The 24,040-nt window shown below is 43.9% G+C and overlaps 2 protein-coding genes across 6 annotated transcripts in view; both read right to left on the bottom strand.

Annotated features, from left to right (window-relative positions):
* Nucleotides 1–3,002: 3,002 nt before the first annotated feature.
* Nucleotides 3,003–13,950, bottom strand: GPR83 (G protein-coupled receptor 83). Its single transcript, XM_028726086.2, has 6 exons — nt 13,829–13,950; nt 10,636–10,751; nt 9,472–10,200; nt 8,529–8,654; nt 7,899–8,032; nt 3,003–5,223 (listed from the first exon to the last, which is right to left on the bottom strand). Exons 3-6 carry the CDS (start codon nt 9,877–9,879, stop codon nt 4,596–4,598), a joined length of 1,296 nt encoding a protein of 431 aa, XP_028581919.1. The 5' UTR covers nt 9,880–10,200; nt 10,636–10,751; nt 13,829–13,950; the 3' UTR covers nt 3,003–4,595.
* Nucleotides 13,813–24,040, bottom strand: part of MRE11 (MRE11 double strand break repair nuclease) — a 31,539-nt gene continuing 21,311 nt past the window's right edge. For all 5 annotated transcript variants that reach the window (XM_028726080.2, XM_028726082.2, XM_028726083.2 and 2 more), the window contains 5 exons: nt 23,122–23,205; nt 20,146–20,204; nt 19,380–19,447; nt 17,037–17,115; nt 13,813–15,321 (listed from right to left, as the gene is read on the bottom strand). In XM_028726080.2, coding sequence (XP_028581913.2) covers nt 15,274–15,321; nt 17,037–17,115; nt 19,380–19,447; nt 20,146–20,204; nt 23,122–23,205 — 338 coding nt within the window. In that variant the 3' untranslated portion in view covers nt 13,813–15,273. The remainder of the gene's footprint in view (nt 15,322–17,036; nt 17,116–19,379; nt 19,448–20,145; nt 20,205–23,121; nt 23,206–24,040) is intronic.

The raw sequence follows: 24,040 nt of genomic DNA on the forward strand, positions 1-24,040 counted from the left end.
ATTTTTGCATTGGGCTACCCCAAACTCACCGTCAGATCACATGTCTGTGGCCACAGCATGAACCACAAAAATCATACATCCACTGTTTCGTTTAGAATATTTTTTTCTTGTTTTCCTCCTCTAAAAACTACGTGCGTGTTATGGTCAGGTGCGTGTTATAGAGCGAAAAATATGGTAAATGTGCCTAATACCAGTGTTCCCCTTCCACACGGGTTATCAGGAGTCTTGGCTAGATGAGGATAACTCCCATGCAATTTGAAAAGAAACTTTTCAGCTTCTGCCTCTGTTCACTTAGAACGCTTTCACTCAAGAGCAATTATAGGGTGTATGATTGCAACTGTGGGACTTGTGAAGAGGATGTGGTTTGGAAGTAATTCTATGACTGTCACATTTACTTAGGTCCCTGCGTGGGAAGGAATTGAGTGGTTTTGGTTTTTGTTTATATTTTAATACCACGGCAGAATATTTGGGAAGAACCTTTTCCTTTTGCATCTTCTTCCCACTGACCGAATCAAACATCCATATGAATCTTTTCTCCGTCATTTTGTTTAGTTATTTTTAAGTTGAAAACCACAACTGACAGGCTGACAGTTTCAGAGGCAGGAGAAAGGTTGCATCCTCCTTCCCCTTCCTGTCACCTGCCTGCCCAAAATCGCAACACACGCCAACTTTTTGTTTTTCTTCTTGTGGGGGAAAAGATGCAGTTTCCCAAGAAAACAGTTGTTGTGGCCTGAGTTTGCACATTTCTTTATGTCTACAAAGTGTCTTTCGTCTGATGATTCCAGCCTGGCGTAAGATGGGTATAAACACATACTACAGCTCCACCCACATGCAAATCAGCTCGTTGGCCTTTATTACAGAAATAGTATACTATCACATTCTACCATATGGCATGCCCATTCTCTCTCTCCTACAGGTTAACTACCAAACTAAGGCTTGGAACTATACTATAAAGCCCTAAACGGCCTTGGTCCTGTATACCTGAAGGAGCGTCTCCACCCCATCATCCAGCCCGGACACTGAGGTCCAGCGCCGAGGGCCTTCTGGCGGTTCCCTCATTGCGAGAAGTGAGGTTACAGGGAACCAGACAGAGGGCCTTCTCGGTAGTGGCGCCCGCCCTGTTGAATGCCCTCCCTTCAGATGTGAAGGAAATAAGCAGCTATCCTATCTTCAAAAGTCATCTGAAGGCAGCCCTGTTTAGGGAAGTTTTTAATATTTAATGCTGTATTGTTTTTAACACTCGTTTGGGAGGCGCCCAGAGTTGCCGGGAAACTCAGCCAGATGGGCGGGGTATAAATAATAAATTATTATTATTATTATTATTATTATTATTATTATTATTCTACTTCAGAGTGGGAGTTTGGGGCCAAGTGACAGATCCACTATCCTTCAAGACAACTGGGTGCAGAAATAGCATCACATAGGGCCTAACATTTGATTGGAATGAATTATACCAATGCCATTTGTCCAACTCTCATTTTTTGAACATAAGCACCTTGCCTGATAGGAACAAAGGCCCATCTAGTCCAATGGCCTGTTCTCACATTGGTCAGTCAGATGCCATATATATATGTATGAGAGAATGAAGACAGGAGTGCCTTGCATGCTCTGGTCCATGGGGTCACGAAGAGTCGGACACGACTAAATGACTGTATATCTATATATGGGACGCGGGTGGCACCGTGGGTTAAACCACAGAGCCTAGGGCTTGCCGATTAGAAGGTCGGTGGTTCGAATCCCCGTCCTGACAACCTAGCAGTTCGAAAGCACGTCAAAGTGCAACTAGATAAATAGGTACCGCTCCGGCGGGAAGGTAAACGGCGTTTCCGTGCGCTGCTCTGGTTCGCCAGAAGCGACTTAGTCATGCTGGCCACATGACCCGGAAGCTGTACGCCGGCTCCCTCGGCCAATAAAGCGAGATGAGCGCCGCAACCCCAGAGTTGGCCACAGCTGGACCTAATGGTCAGGGGTCCCTTTACCTTTTATATATATGTATTAATTTATTTATTGCATTTATATCCCACATTTTCCTCCAGGGAACTCAAGGTGGCGTGTATGGTTCTTCCTTTCCCCATTTAATCCTCACAACCCCCCTGTGAGGTAGGTTAGGCTGAGAGGAAGTGACTGAATGGATGACTGTGGAGGGGAGGAACCCTGGTCTCCCAGGTACTAGTCTGACATGCTTAAGAACTCAGATGCAATCTGCCTGATCCTGGCAGTAACATATATCCATCATGATTAAAAGCCATCCGTCCATCTCTCTCTTTCTCTGTACAGAGAAAGACAGAAAGAGACAGGGGAGAGGGGAGAGATTAAAATGCTTATCAAAAAATATGCAGACCTGCATATAATTCACTTGTACCAATTAATAGGAAGCCACCTTTATCCCAAGACAGACCACGGTCTCAATTAGCTCAGCATTGTCTATTCTGACTGACAGCCAAGTATTCATACAAGGGACTTTTCAGACAAGTCCTGCCTGGAGATGAGCGATTGAAACTGGGACCTTTTTCTCTCTACCACTGAGCTACAGAGTGTGGACATGCAAATGATGACTTATCATTTAAACAGAAATATAATACATTTACCAGGTCTCCCCACTCCCAATTCATCACCATTTCCTTTATTCCTTCACAAGATATTATGGGCTGTCCCGTGAATCCGCTGGATGAAATAGCAGAAGAACATTGCCTCAGGAGAGTGAGGAAAATTCTCAGGGATGATTCACACTCTGGCCGGCACTTTCTTGATCTCCTGCCCTCGGGCAGAAGATATGGAAGCATGATTAGTCCCACCAACAGAGCAAAGAACAGCTTCTCCGTGGGCTGTTAGGCTGCTGAATGATAAGATAACAACAGGGCAACTGACTTTCAGGTTTGGTGTGTGTGTGTGTGTCAGTAGACGAGGGGAATTAAGACTAAGAGAGCTGAGTGGGGGGTGCTTGTGTAATCTCACTGTATACAAGTTGTACAAGTGACAATAAAGTATTTCGGAAAAAATAATTCAAATTTGGTGCAAGTATTTTATTTTCAGCATAAACAGTACTCAGTTTTTGCACCTACACACACACACACACACACACACACACACTCCAAAGGGGAGGGAAAAGGAAAACTGGGACATTCCGGGATTAAATCAGAAACCAGGACGGCTTCTGTAATTCTGGGACTGTCCCTGAAAAATTGGGATACTTGGAGGGTATGCAGCCCTGCTGAATTTGAGGCCCTTCTGCCCTAAAGCCCTGTCCTGGTCACATCACTGCTCTTGAACATTGCGATGTGCTAATTGTTGTTTTTTAATGTCCTATTACCTCCATCTATGGCAGCATAGTTCATGTATGACCTATGCTTATCCAGCTGCACTAATGATTTACTCCAGAATTCTTCAAGTTTGGGCCCACAGATAATGTTGGACTACAACTCCCATCATTGCCAGCCAGCTCAGCTGACGGCCAGAGATCATGGGGGTTATAGTAGAGCAATATCTGGAGACCCACGTGTAGTATGATGGAATCAGAGGACCCAGGCAGCTGGTAACAGAAATAGTCTTTATTATTTAGTCACAGAACGAGCTTTCTTGCAGTTGGTTTGCTGTTTCATAAAGCAAGCTTTTACAGGAACCCTAGCGTAACAAACTAGGGCTAAAAAAATGCATTAAAACCCTGGTGATTATTTTCAAATGTCACACCATCACACATTGGAAAACAAAGGCTGAACGATGCTTAGTCATTGCAAAAAATAATTTAGTCACAGCAAGAAGCCTATTCTGCAGACTCCATGACTTTGCTCAGAAAGTAGCACTGACAACTAACGTAATCAATAAGAGCCTTTGCAACTAAAATACATGTCAACTGAATTGTGTAAGGTTATTGTGTTGCTTAACTCAACTGCAAAGGCAAATAAAGGCTTTCTTCAGGGGTGAAACACTCTGAGATAAGTCTCTGGACAAAACGTCCCCTAAAATCTATTTTGGCCAGGATTCGGGATGCCACTCTCAAAATTGTTGTAGATGCCTTTCCCAAACAGCAAAGTCTATGTCTGCCTATTGCTGGATAAAATGTGGGCACTGAGACTCGTTCCTGCGTGTGTGATGGGAACACAAAGTGGTTAACCAATCTTAGTCCGGGATGCTTTCTTTAATGTCAAGTATCACTCAACAAAACTTGGCTCCGGACCCCTATTTGGCTCTTATCTCTTTAGAGAATAATGCCAACCCCTCCATCACATGTGAAAACCTAGCCTTGATGTCATTAGCAGCTGCCAGATTGGTTCCTGCCCATCATTGGCAGTGTGGTGGACCCAGAACCATGGAGCTGGGAGGATTTAGAAGGGCTAACTCTCTGCCCCAAAGGAATATCCTTGACATCAACCTCTTGCCACCTATCCATCCATTGCAATAGCACTGAATCTCACAGGAGCACAACACGGGAGCAAACACATGGTTCTTCAGAGCTTCGAAAGACTCAAGCGAGTGAGCAAAGCCACACACACTAAAGGATGAGGCAGAGCTTTTTGCGCAGTTGCCCAGTCCATCAGACCTGGAGAAGGCCTCCTTGCAGTGCTGCCATAGACAACCCAATTAGTCTGCTTCGATGCTCAAGTCACAGCAACTATAGGCTGCACAGCAGTGATGTCATTCTTTCTCAGCTGAAAATTGGAGGTGGACGGGAGGTCAAGGGAGACCTGTAAACCCTTGCAGTGATCTCTCTGTGGCCAGGCTGCCCTGCACGGCAGACCAGCAGGAGACGGAAGTCTTTGCTCCCTTGGATCTGGGGATTTCCGGCAGACCTTAAGAAAGGTCTTCAGCTCTGCCCTGAAATTCTCATTGAGCCAGCAGTAAATAAAGGGGTTGTAACAGGTGCTGCTTGTGGCCAGCCAGTGGAAAGCAAAATACAGGCCATTGTTGGTGTGGATGACTTGGCTGGAGAGGAGGAGGACGTAGCAGTTCAAAGGGAACCAGCAGACAGCGAAGATCACCACCACCAGCATCAGCATCTTAATGGTCATAATCTTCTTCCTCTGGAGGGCAAAGTACTGCTCAACCATCACAACCCCAATGGCAGTGCGGAACCAGAGCTTCTTGGCGATAGTCACGTAGGTGATGGAGATAATGAGAAGGGGCAGCACATAGAGCAGAACGAAAGTTGTCAAGTCCAGGTACTTCCAGAACAAATCAGCTGGCTCGGGAAAATTGGGGAGGCACAAGGATCGGGTGATCTCCTCCCTGAAAATCAAGGGTAGATATTCTGTTAACATGCTGTGCCAGGGGACCGCTAGAGGTTCTCTATTGCGTCTGGCTTGGCTTCAGCAGTGAGGAAACACTAGGTTGTTCATCAGATGGCACTTTTAAAAAAAGGAACCCTGGACAGTTAAGTCCAGTCAAAGGCGACTATGGGGTTGCGGTGCTCATCTCGCTTTCAGGCTGAGGGAGCCAGCGTTTGTCCACAGCTTTCCGAGTCATGTGGCCAGCATGACTAAACCGCTTCTGGCACAATGGGACACCATGATGGAAACCAGAGAGCACAGAAATGCTGTTTATCTTCCCGCCACAGCGGTACCTACTTATCTACTTGCGCTGGCGTGCTTTCGAACTGCTAGGTTGGCAGGAGCTGGGACAGAGCAATGGGAGCTCACTGCACTGCGGGGATTCGAACCACCAACCTTCCAATTGGCAAGCCCATAAGGCTCAGTGGGTTAGACCACAGAGCCACCAGCGTCCCATTGACAGCACTATAAACTGGCTCCTGGGGTATTTTTGGGTAGCCCTCACTTAGAATCATAGAATTGTGGAGTTTGACCCCTGAGGGTCATTAATCTCAACATAGAATCTTCTGGATCAGGAGTGGGGAACCGCAGGCCCAGCTTCCCGGCCTCTCTATCTGGCCCTTGGGACTCATCCTCACACACCCTCTCCAAGCCTACTACCCTCACTGGCCTTGTTTCATACAGAACTGGAATGTTTTTGCCTAGCTAGGATGTGTCCTGGAATGGAAAGAGCATCCCTTGCTTGCTAAGGATAGAGGGGTGTGTACAGGAACTAAAGTAAAGGTAAAGGGACCCCTGACCATTAGGTCCAGTCGTGGCTGACTCTGGGGTTGCGGCGCTCATCTCGCTTTATTGGCCGAGGGAGCCAGTGTACAGCTTCCGGGTCATGTGGCCAGCATGACTAAGCCGCTTCTGGCGAACCAGAGCAGCGCACGGAAATGCTGTTTACCTTCCTGCCGGAGCAGTACCTATTTATCTACTTGCACTTTGACATGGTTTCAAACTGCTAGGTTGGCAGGAGCAGGGACCAAGCAATGGGAGCTCACCCCGTCGCGGGGATTCGAACCACCGACCTTCTGATGGGCAAGTCCTAGGCTCTGTGGTTTAACCCACAGCGCCACCTGCGTCCCCCTGTACAGGAACTAGCACAACAGTAAAAACATTACATTTTTCTGCTCCACCCACTTTTGTCTCTGGCTCCACCCACCACCAGCATGTGGCCCCAGAAAGACTGCCCAGCTGGGAATGTGGTCCTCTGTCTGTAGAATGTTCCCCACCCCCAATGGACTTTGGGAAGAAGACATGAGGACTCTGACAGGGTTCTAGAGTCCTCCCGCCTCCTTCCCAAATTCGAGTTAGTGCTTTCCCAGCTTTGGGAAAGAGTTGAGAGGGCTCTAGGACCCTGCCTCCTTCCCGCGTGCCTCCTTCCCAAAGTTGTGCCCCTCCTCACCCATCTTTGGGAAGGAAGCAAAGGGACAGGGGTGTTAGGATATAGTTCCGTTCCACCTTAAAAGGGAACGGGTATGACTGTTGTGTGTCACATGCCTGTTTACTTCCAGCACAGTCTGCTGGGAACTTCCGTTCTATGTTGCTTTTGCTTTGCCGCTGTGTGCTTGGAAACAAAGGGAAGCAGACATGTTTTTTCCTTTGCTCCTGAACTATGCTGAATAAACACCTGTAAATAATGCTTACACATGTCTCTGTCCGCCTCTTCTGTTGTGAGAAGTTACTCACTCTGCTGATATGAGCGTGCCAAGTCTCTAAGGGTATCTGAGGCTTGTGTCACTGATTGATGCTATACCAAGAACTGGAGTTTCGCCTGGCTGCTGGCCAGTGGCTGGAGCCAGCTGGGGGCCTGCCAAATGCCCCCGTCTCCCAGCAGTATCCCAACAAGGGAAGGGGTGGGTTCCTAATCTTGGTCTTACATAAGGCACCCTCGTACCCAAGTCCGTCACTGACTCAAGGATGCCATTACCTGAGAGAAGCCCAAGTGTGATGGCCTGGGAATCAGATTCAGAGGCTGAACCTGAGGAATCCCAGCCTGCACAGGAGTCCCCGCCTCCAGGACCAGCTGAGCTGGGGTTGGGGCTTGAATCTGAAGCTGGATCTGAATCTGTGCTGGATCCTCAGGAGCAGACACCAGCTGAATCTGCTCTGGCTCCGGAGGTGATCGAGGACCCATTGCCTGCAGGTGCTCCACTCTCAGCCCCGTCAGGGGAAGGTGAGGTTGCCTCTGGGTCCAGTAACCCTCCAGCCTCACCTGAGCTGCAGAGGCTCAGGGCAGAGAGGTGGAGGGAACTAAGTTCTCGCAGGAGGAGTGCTCGCCTTAAGGCCAGGGGAGGCGAGTCACCTGTGAACCGGGGCTGCCCTATGCCTCAAAGGACATAAAAGCCAGCCAGCCCAGTCCCAGGTTGTGGGAGCAACATTGTTGGTAACCTGTTCCTGCCAGCAACCTGTCCTGCTCTTCTGCCAGAGTTCCTGACCTCACCTGACTCCTTGCCTTGGACCCTGCTTCTGCCTTGACAGACAGCCCCCATATCACACCCTTGACCTTGGACTGGACTCGGACCACGCTGCATGGTAACCCCCCGGGACCAGCACACCACGACTGCCCTGCCAAAAAGTCCCCCTTACCTGTATTCAAAAGTGAATAATTTCTGGTAGATGGCATGTGGGAGAGAGAAGCATGTGGCCATTAGCCAGATGATGGAGATGCAAACGAGACCCTTTGCAGTCGAAATCCGAGGCTTTAGAGGATGCAGTATCACCTGTTTGCAGAGCATGTTGGGGAAAAAAGCTTTATTTTAGAAATGTAAAGGTAAAGTTTGCAGGAGCATTCTATGTCATCTGCTGCTGCTACTTATTGAGCATTCGTTCTTGTCTGTCTGAGGGGAGATTATATGATGTCACATCACAAAATTTATCTCCTACACTTTTCAGTGAATTTCCCCAATCACTTCCCTTATGGGGAAAAGGACTGATCTGGTGCGGGAGTGGGGAGAGGAGAGCTTCTTCAAGCACAAAATTCACTTTAATTGCACAACCCAACTTTGCCTGTATGCAGTTAAATCCCACCTGCAAAATAGCAACGCTCTGGAAGGAGGTTTTGTCACCAAGAAAAGGGGTTAATATTCCTCGTGGGAGATGTTGTGGGATATTGGGTGAGGCCTGCCAGCTGGCTATCCCCTTAAAAAGGCTTTTAGAAGTAAAATAAAGCATGCACCAAATGTTGTTGATTGCCATTTGGAATAAAAAGTTCCTCACCTGGCGTCTGTCTATGGCAATAGCCGTCAGGGTCAAGGCAGAGACATGGAGGGAACAGTACTGGGCAAATCGACTGATGTGGCACATCTCTTTCCCAAATATCCACGTACTGTTCACGAAGCGAGCCTGGCAGGAACAAGACAATTTTCACTTTTTACCATCACAGTAGGGCTTGGGGTTGTGGTCGGCCAATATCCTCCTTGATAGGACTTGCTTCTATTTCCAGCACAAATGCATTCTCTCTCTCTCTCTCTCTCTCTCTCTCTCTCTCTCTCTCTCTCTCACACACACACACACACACACACACACACACACACACACCCCAGACAGTTCAGAAGAACTGTCTTTTAACTTGCTTTTCTCTGCAGTATTTCTGAGACCTGACTAAGCAAGCCACTCATGCTCAGCTAAGGAGAAAAGATTCTGTCAATCTCGTTTCTCATTTTTTCCAACCTTAAATTCAGTTCATCACATTTCTGTTGAGATTCTCCACCCCACCCCACCCCCCCAAAAAACTCATGAAAATTCATCAGTGTTTTAATGCAAACTTCTCCTGGCACATTGTTCTATGCAGATTTTTATTAAGGTGCACATTTCTGCAAGTAATTTCCCAATGCAGTACATCTGTTTCAGTTTGCAAGTGCTTGTGAAAAGAGACTTTTACTAATGGATCTTTGAGGTGCTTTTAAAAAGTACAATGATACCCTTAAACACATTACTAGCTTAGTATAAGTAGCTAGGATAACACAGCTCTCTGCTTACACACACGCAAACACAGAACAACCATCCTGCAAGCAATCACTATCCATTACTAGTTTTAAATAAACGGTGTTGCTCCCACCCCCTGCCCCCCTAATAATTTTAGCAGACACAAGGGAGCTAAATCCACATGCTACTTAAACAATAATCTCAATAAATATGAACATTATCCCCATGCTCTTACCAACGTAAAGGGAGTGTTGAGAAAGGTGATCATCAAGTCTGCCACAGCAAGATTCACAATGAACAGGCTGGTGGCAAAATGCATCCGTTTGTTTTTGACCATGACGTGACACACCAAGGCGTTGCCGAAGAGGGAGAAGACTATGATAACCGAGTACGCCACGACGAGGAGGATTTTCACAAGAAGGTTTTGGGAACCGGACCCATACCTTTTCCCTTCCAGAAAGCTCTGCCAGTCAGCAAGTGTATAGTTTGTCCAAGATAAAAAGTGAGAGATGTTCGGTACTTCAAATAACGCCCCCAAGCTTCCATTGACTGCAAACTTTTCGGATCTCACGAGGGAGTTAGAAAAGTGAGTGAGGTAAAGCCACATATAGCAAGTAATCGTTCCCATGGGGCTGGAAAGCATCAACGTCCGTCTTCCAAAGCAGCTCCCTCTATGTGCTCAGTCGATAGGACATAGAACCAGGCATGCTCAGCTTTTGTTAGGAGGCAGTCTTTAGGACTGTGAACAAGGTGCAGAAATGTATTGGCAAAATATCAGTGGTAACTGCTGTGCCCTTGCAAGTCTCTCCCGTAATCAAGGCACTCAGGAGTTTCTCAGCACATTACCTGATAGAAAGCTGACTAAGAACCCAGCCTATTGGTTTACAGTATTGTTCCTATTCCGAAGCACCTGTTTCGTCTGCACACACTCCCCTCTGGGTTCAATTTTCTGCTTCCACTCTTTCTGAAAAATAGGAACAGGGTGGGGGAGCGGAAATAATCCACCAATTACCACAATGCTGGCTTCTTATGTCACGGCAGTAACTCCTAGTTTGGTCAGTGTCCGCGGTGTTGTGTTCAGGAAGGTGGTCCAATTGAAAAGTATCTTCTATTCAAGTAAATTGTAGGCTAGTTTCTGCCTTGTGCAGAACCCCACAAGCTTTCACCGTTATCTATCTAGCTGAAAAGGTAAAATATGAACACATGCAAACACTTTGGCAGCATTCTTCAGGAGCCAAGTGGCATGGTTTATACCTAGGGTACCGATGAGGCATTTGTGAAAAACACTCCCAACAATGATTGCTCCATTATTGCTTTCTCCGCCCGTCCCCCTAGAGAGGTAGCACTTTGAGGATAAAGTAGTTGTCTTTAGATAAACACAATTAAAGTTAATTCCCACCATTTTGACTGACGCTTTTCCATTTAAGGTGCATCCCTCCATTGCTTTCGATTTCCTTGCAAATATATGGACCTTGGGCTGTGGACAAGTCTTCATAAGCTATCGGCAAAAATATGCTGGGGAAGGAAGAAGAAGAAGAGTTTGGATTTGATACCCTGCCTTTCACTCCCTTTAAGGCGTCTCAAAGCGGCTAACATTCTCCTTTCCCTTCCTCCCCCACAACAAACACTTTGTGAGGTGAGTGAGGCTGAGAGACTTCAAAGAAGTGTGACTGGCCCAAGGTCACCCAGCAGCTGCATGTGGAGGAGCGGAGACGCGAACCCGGTTCCCCAGATTACGAGACTACCGCTCTTAACCACTACACCACACTGGCTCTCTAGTTGGGTGGTAGACCATCTGCCTTCCATGAAGGAGGTCTCTGGTTCAGTGCCAGAGATCTCCAGGTAGGGCTGGAGAAGACTTCTGGTCTGAAACCCTGGGGAGCTGTTGCCAGTCAAGGTGGACAATACCTAGCTAAATAAATCAACAATCTGGCTCCATATAGGGCAGCTTCTAATATATACCTGTGCATGGTGCTGAGAAATTGCCAGGACGCCATCATTTCTGAATGTCCAATGAGTTGGTCATATGTTTCTAGAGCAGCAACCTCACATGGCCCATAGACACCACTTTTGAAACTGGGTGTGTGGTGCCCCCTGGTGATATCTAACAGAGACATGCAAGCTCTTGCACGCCCGTAATATAGTCCCTTGGATCCTGACAGATATACCTTAACACACATTCAGATGACCCTATCCTATGTAAATGTGAGCTGCCTTGTTATTAAAATCTTTGCAACTGCGATGCCGCATTACAATGTGGCCATGTTTAAATAGAAAAATGTGAGAGAATAGATTTCTCTACGAAATTATGTTGTTAATAATACATTCTCTCACATTCTTCCCTCTGAAATACATTTCACTATGAAATACATTGTTGGAAAATATATTTAAGAGAGAAGAATGTATTTTCAACCATGTATTTCATTTTTATTCATAACCAATGTTGGGTTTTAATAACTTAGCAGCTATATTGATGACTGCTAAATAAACACACACAACTGACATGCATTGACCACAGGCTTTCATCTCTGGGGGCAAAACACCTTTTCAAAATCACAGCTAGCATCTCAAAGCAGGAAGATGTTGATTCTTATAGAGGCATTTGCTGCTAGGCAACAGAGGACAGTAAATATTTATTGCTCGGAGAAAGAAAATGCTTCACTATCCATCCTTCTTGGTTACATGAAAGGATTGAAGTTCTTTTGCAAATAGTGAAAAATGAAATTTTTCCTACTGCAATGATAATGCAAAAGCACCAACAAGGCTACTTAACTGCAAGTCGTAATTTCAGCTTATGGGTAAGGTTTCTATGTCCACCAAAGTGGCCCACCAAGTTTTAATGTAAACTATCCAGATTTTCCCCTGTAAATATATTTAAGAGAGTCAAATAAGCTTTTTTTTCTGATCCCACCCCCCATCCAATTATGGCTGAGATTTAATTAAAACCTTCTTCCCAAATGTTGTTACCATACTTACAATATTTGACTTCTGTTTTGGCATTGTTCATAATTTCATTAAATAAAATTGTACGTGTAGTAGAGGCGTCCCCCAACATTTGTGGGGGTTATGTTCCGGTGGCCCTCATGCATAAGTGAAATCGCATAAAGTGGGGAGCACCCTACTTTAATAGGGAGGGCATGCAGGTAGATTTAATAAATCCACCGCTTTTTTCACTTTCAAGTACCGGGTAAATTTAATTGTGTGCATTTTTTCCTCTATTTTCTGCCTAATTTTTGTGAAACCTGTTTTCCTATATAGCCATGTGAATTCTAGTTTCTTTTCCAGAATTTGATTTTGTTCTGCTTATTAATGAAGCTCATTTCTTTTATGCATATTCCCTTTATTAACTATCTTCACTGCTTCCTGTAATGTTTCCTCTGTGGAAACGGAAAACTGTATTGTGCTGTATTGTGTTTTTAATATTCGGATGGGAGCCGCCCAGAGTGGCTGGGGAAACCCAGCCAGATGGGCGGGGTATGAATAAATTATTATTATTATTATTATTATTATTATTATTATTATTAAACAGGAAATGCAGATCAAAATCAATTTTCAGTTTATTTTCAAAATTCAGGTTTTTTAGCTTTTCATCACGGAGGGTCATTTCTGTTGATTCACTACAAGTATGTAAGTCCCACAGCATTCCATAAGTTCTGGTTTAAAAATTTTAAGTTGCTAGAACATTTCTTCTCTTGTTACATTCCTGAGTGCTACTGGTGTTAGTAGTGTCACTCCCATTTGACCTCCCTTTGCTGTTCTTGGTTGTCACAGGTAGCAACCTGGAATCAGTCTTGGAGGAAGTAGGCTTCAGAATTCCCCTCTTCTCATGAGGTTCAAAATACATTGGTAGGTTGTATTCTTTTAATTTGCAGTGGTACTTCGGGTTACAGACTCTTCAGGTTACAGACTCCGCTAACCCAGAAATAGTACCTCGAGTTAAGAACTTTGCTTCAGGATGAGAACAGAAATCGTGCAGCGGCAGCAGCAGGAGGCCCCATTAGCTAAAGTGGTACCTCAGGTTAAGAACAGTTTCAGGTTAAGAACGGACCTCCGGAACGAATTAAGTTCGTAACCAGAGGTACCACTGTACTTGATCCTGATAAATACAGCCTGCTGGGGATATGTTGTAAACACTGGCGGAGGAATGGGAGTGCAGAGGGAGTAGACCACCCCCGGCACCACTATTCCGGTAGGGTGCCATCGCGGCGGCCCCCCCAGACATGCACTGAGCATCTCCCCCGCCCCCCCCGCACCGGGTGCCACGCCCCACAGGCGGCGCATCACATCCCCAGAACGCATGCCATGCCCCCTGAGGGGTGCCAGCCACGCCCCCGCCTGCCCTCCGCCCCCGGTAGCGGGGCATGCAGCTTCGCCACTGGTTGTAAACACTGTTTCTTGGTCTTCTGCTCATTTGGGGAGCACGGTTCACGGTTCACAAGGCTTCCAGTCTCCACCCCCAACGGTGGGTTTGCATCTGCAGCTTTTTTCTTCTGCCATTTCAGTATCAACTGTACATACTCCGTTTATTTTATGTCAGGCAGGGTAATCACAGTTATAAAAAATGGGTAATAGGCAATTAAAGTTAAACCCACCTTGCTTTTTGTAAATTTATTTGCAAATTGGTTGTATACAGAATATTAGTTTCTGAAACACATCTCTATTCTAGCTGGTAGGTTTGGCCAACAAGGAGACGAAAACAGGTTGTGGATGAAGCATGGGGAGGTTCTGGGGCTTCCGGTCATGAAGGCACTCCACAGAGAAATCAACGAAAATAAGTACTTCAATGCAGTCACTATTCACTGTACCTTTCTCCTTATTGCAGTATAATCAAGAGCCTCTTTTCTGATTCTATGTTTGATAAGACCAAACCAAAATTCAGAAGTATTCTAAGCAGGCATTATGAACCCACCCAAAATCTTGATAATATGAGAAGGCAAAACATAGAATTTTAAGAAAGCCCCAGTATTTAACAGTTCCATAACACATAAATAACATTATTTGTTCTATGTGTTTTTCTAAGACAGTTAAAATGTCTATAAAAATATCATCTTCGTTGCCAATGGACTTTCCATGTAAAAATATACCGCTCCACTCAAACATTTACCAAATCCAACATGGCTCTTTATGTTGGAAATTATCTTCAGGTACCCTTCTTTCGGACTGATGTTTCCGAAGTCAATGAAACAATGGCCATAATTTGGGCAGATACAAAACAGAGGAAGAACTGAAAAATAAGAAACGCCAGATAGGGCTATGGCCTTTTATCCATGTACCATCTCAATTTACTACTTTCTATCCATATCAATTAAATCCCTGCCAATTTTTCTTACAATTACAGGCACCCAACCAGCACCAGCTCAACGTAGCCAGCTGGTGGAATTGCTAAGAAAGTGTTGCAAAGCATTCAGAATAAGGCATTACCCTAAAGCTATTTATGCTTTCTGAGATTCTTCATGCTGAACAGTACTTTTAAGCTTATAAACAGTTTCGGAATGAGAGTCACATTTTATATCCAAGGACTTGGCAAGCCCTGCTTACTGCCTCCTGCTTACAGGAAGCAACCAAGGTGGATTTAATACTTAACACTGTCAGCATTCCCTCTATGACTGAAGTATAAGGTTTAAGAAACAAAGAAAGCAAGCGAGAGCACTGTCGATTCACTTACAGAAAAAGGTCTCATTTATTCCTCTGTAATATAAAAAAGGCAATGGAATTTTAAAAATCACTGGCTGTTCCTCAGCTATGGCCTGGGCAATGGTCCCACTGCCTCATCATCTTTTTTGAGTATTTATTCTATCTTAAACAAGGGCGGGGAGGAATATGATTCAGCTATTAGAAATATCATTTGCATTAAGTGATACTACATATAGAGTAAGAATTACTCCTCCATCAAGGAAGCAAAACATTTCAAGGCAACATGTAATTAACTGTGAAATTATTGGAGAAAAGCTGCATAGATCGTAAGATTCCTTTACAGAATTTCCAGAGGGTTTTTTCCCCCCGCCTGCATTATCCTTCCATACAGCGGGCTCTGAAATTATCGCCTGCTTCTTCTTGAAGTGCTCTTGAATAACTCAGAATCATCCTGTGAAATAATAAGAGAATTTCAGTTTAAGACATCGACAAGGCCACCTTTCCAAGAACAGAAATCTCATTTTGCACATTTTGATTTTTTATTGAACCTTTTTCACAAGAACACAAAAAAGTAGTACAGAATCACTGAAGTGACGTGTGAAAACCGGGACAGACAGTTATGGCTATAGTACAGAAAATTTGTTATCATTTTGAAATTGGCCAAAACTACTGAGTCAAACTAAAAATAAAAGGAAAGATGGAATGTAAGTATTAGTATACAGCACTTTGTGGAGGGATCTGCGAGGTTTGACCAACAAAGAGACCAAGGGAAAACATCCATGTTGTTTCTGCAAATATACTTAAATCAATACCAACCAAAGCATCCAGTCAATTCTTTCTCATTGTTATCAGCCTTCAAAATAATTCTAAGAACCCTTGCCAGACTTCCTCAAATTTATCAGTTATATTCCTCCTGGCATGAGTGCCCATGACCTGTATGATGCAACATGTCAGATTCAGTGGTCCTGCCCTCGGTTGCAAAGCAGGTTCTTCTGTTATCAGAGCTGCCTGCAAAATCCACGCTTGCTGCCATGCTCCATACTGTGGGAGTCCAGCCTAAGAGTGCATGAGTCACAAGTGGCCTTCCCAGACCTCAGTGACTGTCACACCACTGTGTCCCACATCAGTTAACTGCACTAAATAACTAGATTCCTGAAGGAGTGTACTGCATCGCTAGCACTGTTTAGAATCCCTATTCCACCAAGAAAAACAAGGACTAAAAAAGTGCAGAAAGGGGCTTTCTTCCCAAGATTGTGACTGAAACCCAGCACATTTTGACACCCAAGGGAGTTGCCAAATATGGGCCAGCTCTGTCAGGAAGCAGGTGAGTCAATGGTTGTCTGAAACCATCCACGGAGGAAGAATGACTTTAGGGAGGAGAAATATGTCTCCTTGTTCAACCAGCGGCAAAATGTTTATTCGAAGAACCTGTTTCCTAGTTGTTAGGGTAGAGGGTACACCAGTTATTTGAGCCATGACAGGCATTAATTAGGAGGAATTTGCTCGCCTGTCAAAACTGAAGCATACAAATTTAAGCTTGTCGTTTTTAACAGGGTTTTCTCGCCATCACCTAATGACTGACTGCTTTGATCGGCAGAACTGGCACTTTTACAAGTGCCAAACAGTACCTGCACTGCATCTGTAGGAACTTGATGACTTAAATGTGGCAGCACTGACACTTTGGAACTCCCTGCCTATTGAGATCAGGCAGGTACTTATTATATTCCTTTCGGCACTTGCTGAAGACATTCTTATTTAGACAAGCCTACCCAGATATTCAGAAAGCCTGTAGGCATTTTAATTTGTCTTAGTCAATTTTTTTGCAGTTTTAACTTTCTGTATATTTTAAATTGTGGTTGCAAATATTTTTTCTGATTATTTTACCGTTTTATCTTTTCTGTAAACTGCTTGGAGGGTTTTTCCTACAAGCGGTATGTAAATTTTATGAAATAAACAAACGAACACTACCCTTTTTCAGCGAGACAAGCTAATGGACATAATGGAACAGGGAGCCAATGCACAGGTTTTGAAGATAAAGTTAGGAACAAGCAAGTTTATTACTAAACGCATATTAAGGAACTTTAAAAACACACATACGTGGCATCGTCCAGTACTATTTTATATACAAATTAAAGGAAGTACACTGAAGAGAAAATATTTTTGTACCTCATCGGATTCAAAGTCTACTCCTTTTGATGCCAGGCTCTGTGAGCTCCTTTTGCTAGATGCTGATGCTCCGAACGATCTAAACATTATAAATAGGAGATACTGGTCACCATCAATGAAAGCACAGCACTAAAAATCACAAAGCATAACACTGAAAGTCACACATCATCAATATCACATTTGAAATAAATAAGAGATTACCCACAGAATCATATACGTTTCCGAGCACAATTCAAATTGTTGGTTCTGACCTTTAAAGCCCTAAACGGCCTCTGTCCTGTATACCTGAAGGAGCGTCTCCGCCCCCATCGTTCAGCCCGGACACTGAGATCCAGTGCCGAGGGCCTTCTGGCGGTTCCCTCATTGCGAGAAGGGAACCAGACAGAGGGCCTTCTCGGTAGTGGCGCCTGCCCTGTGGAACACCCTCCCATCAGATGTCAAACAGATAAACAATTACCTGACATTCAGAAGACATCTGAAGGCAGCCCTGTTCAGGGAAGTTTTTAATATGTAACGCTGTACTGTTTTTAACACTTGATTGGGAGCCGCCCAGAGTGGCTGGGGAAACTCAGCCAGATGGGCAGGATATAAATAAATTGTTGTTGTTGTTGTTGTAGTATAATTATAGAGCTGGGAGGGCCCTCTAAGGGCCATGTGGTCCAACGCCCAAAATGAAGGAATCACAGCTATTTAATCTGTGACAGATGGCCATCCAACCTCTGCTTAAAAATTGCTAGCTTCCGATATGGTCTTTTCCAGAAAGTTCCTCCTAATGTTTAGTCAGAATCTCCTTCCTTGTAACTTGAATCCATTGGTTTGGGTCCTACCTTCTGGAGCAGCTGAAAACTAGCTTACTCCATCTTCCATGTGATAGCCCTTCAGATATTTGAAGATGGTTACCATATGAAATTTTGAATTATGGTGCTGGAGGAGACTCTTGAGAGTCCCATGGACTGCAAGAAGATCAAACCTATCCATTCTGAAGGAAATCAGCCCTGAGTGCTCACTGGAAGGACAGATCCTGAAGCTGAGGCTCCAATACTTTGGCCACCTCATGAGAAGAGAAGACTCCCTGGAAAAGACCCTGATGTTAGGAAAGATGGAGGGCACAAGGAGAAGGGGACAACAGAGGACAAGATGGTTTGACAGTGTTCTCAAAGCTACCAGCATGAGTTTGACCAAACTGCGGGAGGCAGTGGAAGACAGGAGTGCCTGGCGTGCTCTGGTCCACGGGGTCATGAAGAGTCGGACACGACTAAACGACTAAACAACAACAACCATATGAAAATATTTTCATAGCAAGGTCGCTTTTAAAAATTAGTGATATTATGGCTGAAAGGTAAACCCGTTTTCCACTTTGTGCTGAGCCACTAAATTTGTGTAACGAACTCATTATGCCCAAGCAGTGTGCAATATGGCAGAGATTGGGGGAAGGAGGGGAAATAACTTTCCAACCAAAGGGGGAAAGTTGAAACCTCTACTGGGAATGCTTGGAAGTAGTTCTTTGTAAACACCCAGATAAACACTTTTGGTAAAATAAAAACAGAGAAGCTAAGATAAGAGGGCTGTTCAAAACCCTAATCATAGTTTAACATCATTAGCATGCACCTTAGAGCATGTCCCTGCTTTTAAACACAGCAGTTAGAAGCATTTGATCCTGGTTTAGTGGCAAACCACACTTTACCATTTCATCTGAACTCAGCAAACTTTGATAAACATGAATCGTAAGCCATATTCAGGCATTTACCCAAACACACACACTGCCCCAAATGTCTCTGTATGTATCTGCTTCTATGTTTTATTATTCTTTATGTGATACATTTCAGTTTTGTCTGTTCCCTAGCATCCTTTGGAATGAAGGGTGAGCTGAAAGTAGCCTAAATAAATACTGCATTTTCCCGTGTTTAAGACTAGGTTTTTTAATTTAAAATTAATGCTAAAAAGTGGGGGGTGTCTTACACACGGGGGCAATCTCCCCCCATTTTCTCTAGTTGGAGTCCCATACCGTCTTATACATGGGGGGCATGTTATACACAGAAAAATACGGTAAATACTCACAGGTTAAAAATTCCTTTGTCTATAAAGAAGCTCATGCAAAATGTGGGCAGATGGAACACCACCCAATTTACAATTCATTACAGGAAAACATTTTTCAGGGGAAGAAAGTAGAGCAAGCTTCAAGGTGCCCAGAATCTTTTGCGATGAGACGACACAAAAAGATTGTTTGAAAAAACAGGAGGTTCAGCAACCTTCTCCTGAGCTTGTTGCCTTTCTGCTTTTCCTTTCTTTGTACATATTTATCAAGCAACCTAGAAGATCACAGAAATGAATGTACTAACTAACCTTGGATTTGCAGTGGAGGATGGAGTAAAAGATACTTCTTCCAAATCAGAGTCATCATCTTCAATTACCTAGAAGAGAAAGAGAAAGAACAATAGTATTTAATGGTAATTCTAACACAGATAATAACTGAACAACTTGGGACCAGCCTACCTATGAGATCGCCTTACGCCTCATGTGCTCACTAAACCGCTTCGCTCAGAGGAATTGGCACTACCAGAAATGCCACATATTACCTGTTCCGTATTTGTAAGCAGCGACGCATTTAGTGTGGCAGCACCTGCACTTTGGAATTCCCTGCATATTAAGATCAAGCAGGGACCTTCACTGTACTCTTTTTCAGCACCTTCTAAAAACATTCTTGTTCGGACAAGCTTAGAAAGTTTTGGTAATTTTAATCAGTGTTGTATGTTTTAAAGTTTTAAAGTATGGTTGTGATTTATTATTTCATCAGTTTTATTATCTTTTTGCATACCATTTTAAGGGTGGTTTGTTTTTTTACAGAGTATAAATTTTATGAAATAAACAAACACAAGCCTACAGGTAAGATCCTCTCTCCTTTTGCTAGACAAAATATCAAGTAAAATCCACTTAATCGTTTATTTTGCATTTTGAGCTGCATTTTAGTGGAAAGGAGGTGTGTGTGTGTGTGTGTGTGTGTGTGTGTGTGTATTTTAATTGCATGCAAGCAAGAATACATATATACAAAGAAGCTGCTAACAGGCAAAAGGAAATCTTCTGCTTTAATATCCATGAAATAACTACTCACCTCTGAATAACTCTTGACTGGCATATTCCGGGGAGGTTGCTGTCTTGATGACTTGAAAGCTAGAATAAATTATAAGTGAGAAGTTTTACTGTAGGGTGTTATAAATTAATCAAAGGAGCTTAGTGGAAATTTGTAGCATCACAACAAAAAAATCATGGTTTTTAAGTACAGAAAATGCAACAAAAAACATGCAAGCTTTGAAAACACACTTACTGCAAGTAACATGAATTATTGACTGTTATTCCCATCATTATTATTATTTTCCCCATCATCAATTTATTAATTGCCTTCCAAACAACTGTCTCAAGGGAATTTATAAGATAATTAAAAATGGTGAAAAACACCAAAACAAGTTACTTGTGAATTAACTTAATAAGAATGAGACATGCTACTGGTACAAGTAAGTTTTTAAAAACCTGAACAGCTGCTCTATCCTCTTGCGCCAAGAGGAATACAGAATGCTAGTATTCAACCTTAAGATACAAAAAGCAGTGGGTTCTTCGCTTCTCTTGCTAGAAAGCAAACCGACATAAAACAGGAGAGTTAAACGTAAAATATAAAATGTGAAAATCACACTGTCTTACAACCCACGATAATTCCATGGGAAGCCTACATTTCACAGGTTACCATTGTGATCACAATACACAATCCTGTGCAAGGTCATCTCCCTACAGCGCTTTATTTTCTTAGCTGCCTGAAAACGTCATTCACCATTAGTACCTGTAGAGCATGAACAACTGGAATTGCTATGAAGGCATATCTAGAAGTAGCTGCTGTGCATCAGATTGCTTTTTACTGAGAAATGGCAAATTAACCCACAAGCAAGCAGGTACGTATATAGGCTGACACACACGTTATATATACAGTGGTGCCTCGCAAGACGAAAATAATCCGTTCCGCGAGTCTCTTCGTCTAGCGGTCTTTTCGTCTTGCGAAGCAACCCTATTAGCGGCTTAGCGGATTAGCGCTATTAGCGGTTTAGCGGCTTAGGGGCTATTAAAGGCTTAGCGGCTTTGCGGCTAAAAGGCTATTAGCGGCTTAGCGGCTATTAAAGGCTTAGCAGCTAAAAGGCTATTAGCGGCTTAGAAAAAGGGGGGGGGGAGTGAAAAAAATCGCAAGACTCGCAAGACGTTTCCGTCTTGCGAAGCAAGCCCATAGGGAAAATGGTCTTGCAAAGCGCATTGAAAAACGGAAAACCCTTTCGTCTAGCGGGTTTTTCGTCTTGCGAGGCATTCGTCTTGCGGGGCACCACTGTAGTAGCAGCTAGGTATTATCAAACATGCCCATCCTGGACAGAATGCTTCCCTATCATAAAGACAGGTGGTGAAAAAGAAAAGAAAAGAAAAATATATAAAAAAAATAAAGACAGGTGGTAGGCCTGTCTTTGCTTGCAGGTACAGTGGTACCTCGTGTTACAGACAGGATCTGTTCCAGAGGCCCGTCCATAACGTGAAATGCCTGCAACTCGAAGCGCTGCGTCTGAGCAGGCGCGTGGCGTGATTTGGTCTTCTGCACATGCGTGAAGCGCGATTTAGCACTACTGCGCATGCATGAGCAGTGAAACCCGGAAGTAACCCGTTCCGGTACTTCTAGGTTGCTGCGGGACGTAACATGAAGAAACGCAACATGAAGAGGACGCAACACGAGGTATGACTGTAGTTTCCTTATCTAAAACAATTACCCATCACGGAGAGACCATACAATGGACAATTCAGGATCACACCCTGCAAAAAATTCCAGCCACCAACTTTATCCCTGTATTTAACTTGGGCAACTTTTACAGGACCTAATAAAATTAGCAGCAACATCAAGAGCACATTCACCCGCTTATTTTCCAACGTTACATGCACTATCATCTGCCAACAATGCCCCTCAGAGCCGTAACACAACAACCAAGTCAGTCTCTACGCAAAAGATAATAAATGGACAAAGGTCTGATATCAGAGAGAAATGTGCAGAATCCAATCGGAGAACATACCAACTTCTAAGGATATTCAACTGCTAATGTGAAAGTGCAAAGGAACTTCAAAAGAAAAACTCCAGTGTGAAATTGCTGAATGAAAACATGTCAAAAAGTTCTATCACTTGTGGTCTAATGCGAGACAGTGGGCTTCTATTTCACTATATGTGTTAATTCACTTGGCAATGCCAGGATATCTGAATTCTCATCACCAAGACTGCTTTTGTGACTGTGCTTATTTTACATGCATTTAAGTTTAACATAATTATTAGACAGTATGCATTTGTATTAAATTTCCAACTACCTGTAACATCACTGTTACCCGTTTTTCCTCCATCCCATGCCAACTGAGAATAGCATTTCATGCATCTGATTAAGTAGACTCTAATCTACAAAGGTTTATGCCAGAATACATTTGTGAGTCTTTAATGTGCCACAAGACTCTTGCTGCCACAGACTAGGGGAGCAATCCTATGGAAAGATCCATCAGGATGAACAGCTTAGGATACAGTGGATCATCAGCTCAGCGGGTGTTAAGTTCCCAGCGCTAGCTCAGTCGAAGATGCATCAAATAACTTGCTCATCCATCTGAGTTAAGGCTAGTGTCAGTCCCCAAACAGGGGCGTGTGGCAGTGGCAGAATCAGAAAGGTTGGCAAATTAGGCTGGATCCTCGGCCCATTTGTCTCGGTAACATGGCACAGAACACTATATTAAAGGCCTGTTTTCCATCTGCCAGGCTTAGGCAAAACAACAGCAGCAGTCCTACCGCTGGACCAGATTTGGATCTGGAGTAACTTTACACTGGCTTAAATTACATTGGCGAGCTTTATACCAGCTTCTTGTGCATAGGATTGCTCCCTAAGACAACTAAACCTCTGAAAATGACACACGTACAACACTATGACACATCAAAAACATCAAGTGGATTATTTTCTTAAGGTATCATTAAAGAGAGTAATAAATTCGGACATGCATGTCAATATGATATAGGGGTTCACTTGCATTCTGAACGTACCATCCATGATGGACATATTCTTTGTAGGGACGGGTGCAGATTTATATGTTCTGCTGCTAATCATCTGGTCCTGGCCAATGCCTCCTGCAATAATAGAAAAGTAAATATTCAGATGTTTACATTTCTCCAATTGTTAACTGAGCCACTGTGGTGCAGCAGATAGAGTGAGCCAACCCTTTCCTTTGTGTTTCGCTATGCATGCCTGTTACAACACACTCAGCTCTAAGAATGGTAGCCTGTACCTGAGAAAGGAAGCTCTATTTTGGCCTGAAGAAGTAAGAAGAGGGTCTTCATTGTACTAACTAGAGTAGCGCATGCTCAAGAAAGCATGTGCATGCAAATGTAAGACAGTCTCTGCCATTTCCGTGAATGCATGTGCAGATAGAATTCCTCTAAGGAAAAAGTAGTGGCCAGGGAGAGGTTTCCTGAAATCATAAGAGCCACAAGTGTTTGGCGTTTGGGGCAGGTGTCTGTATCACCCCAGCATGAAAAGGGTTGACAGAGAAGAGCTAGGGCAGAGAAAATGATCTAAGATGAAAGATATGCAAATGCTTCCTTAAAACTGGAAATTGACCATGAATCACCAATGCAAATCATCATAGAATGGATGTGTGCTTAAGAAATACCTCTAATTCCCTCTTTGATCTGTTTAATCAGGCATAGGCAAGCTCCGGCCCTCCAGATGTTTGGGACTACAATTCCAATCATCCCTGACCACTGGTCCTGTTAGCTAGGGATGGTGGGAATTGTAGTGCCAAACATCTGGAGGGCTGGAGTTTGCTTATGCCTGTGTAATCATAAGTATCCTCCTCACACGAGTGCCTGGTGTGCTCTGGTCCATGGGGTCATGAAGAGTCGGATACGACTAAACGACTAAACAACAACGTCCTCCTCACACAAGGAAAGGATTCCACCAGTC

The sequence above is a fragment of the Podarcis muralis genome, chromosome 4 (genome assembly GCF_964188315.1).
Source record: "Podarcis muralis chromosome 4, rPodMur119.hap1.1, whole genome shotgun sequence".
NCBI classification, from domain to species: Eukaryota; Metazoa; Chordata; class Lepidosauria; order Squamata; family Lacertidae; genus Podarcis; species Podarcis muralis.

What these genes read in the sequence shown, in the direction of transcription:
- GPR83 (XM_028726086.2), bottom strand. Translation starts at nt 9,879, where the DNA reads ATGCTTTCCAGCCCCATGGGAACGATTACTTGCTATATGTGGCTTTAC. An exon ending in TCAACACTCCCTTTACGTTG is followed by an intron (nt 8,655 to 9,471) that starts GTAAGAGCATGG and finishes TGTTCCTGCCAG; the next exon opens with GCTCGCTTCGTGAACAGTAC. An exon ending in TTGCCATAGACAGACGCCAG is followed by an intron (nt 8,033 to 8,528) that starts GTGAGGAACTTT and finishes CTCTGCAAACAG; the next exon opens with GTGATACTGCATCCTCTAAA.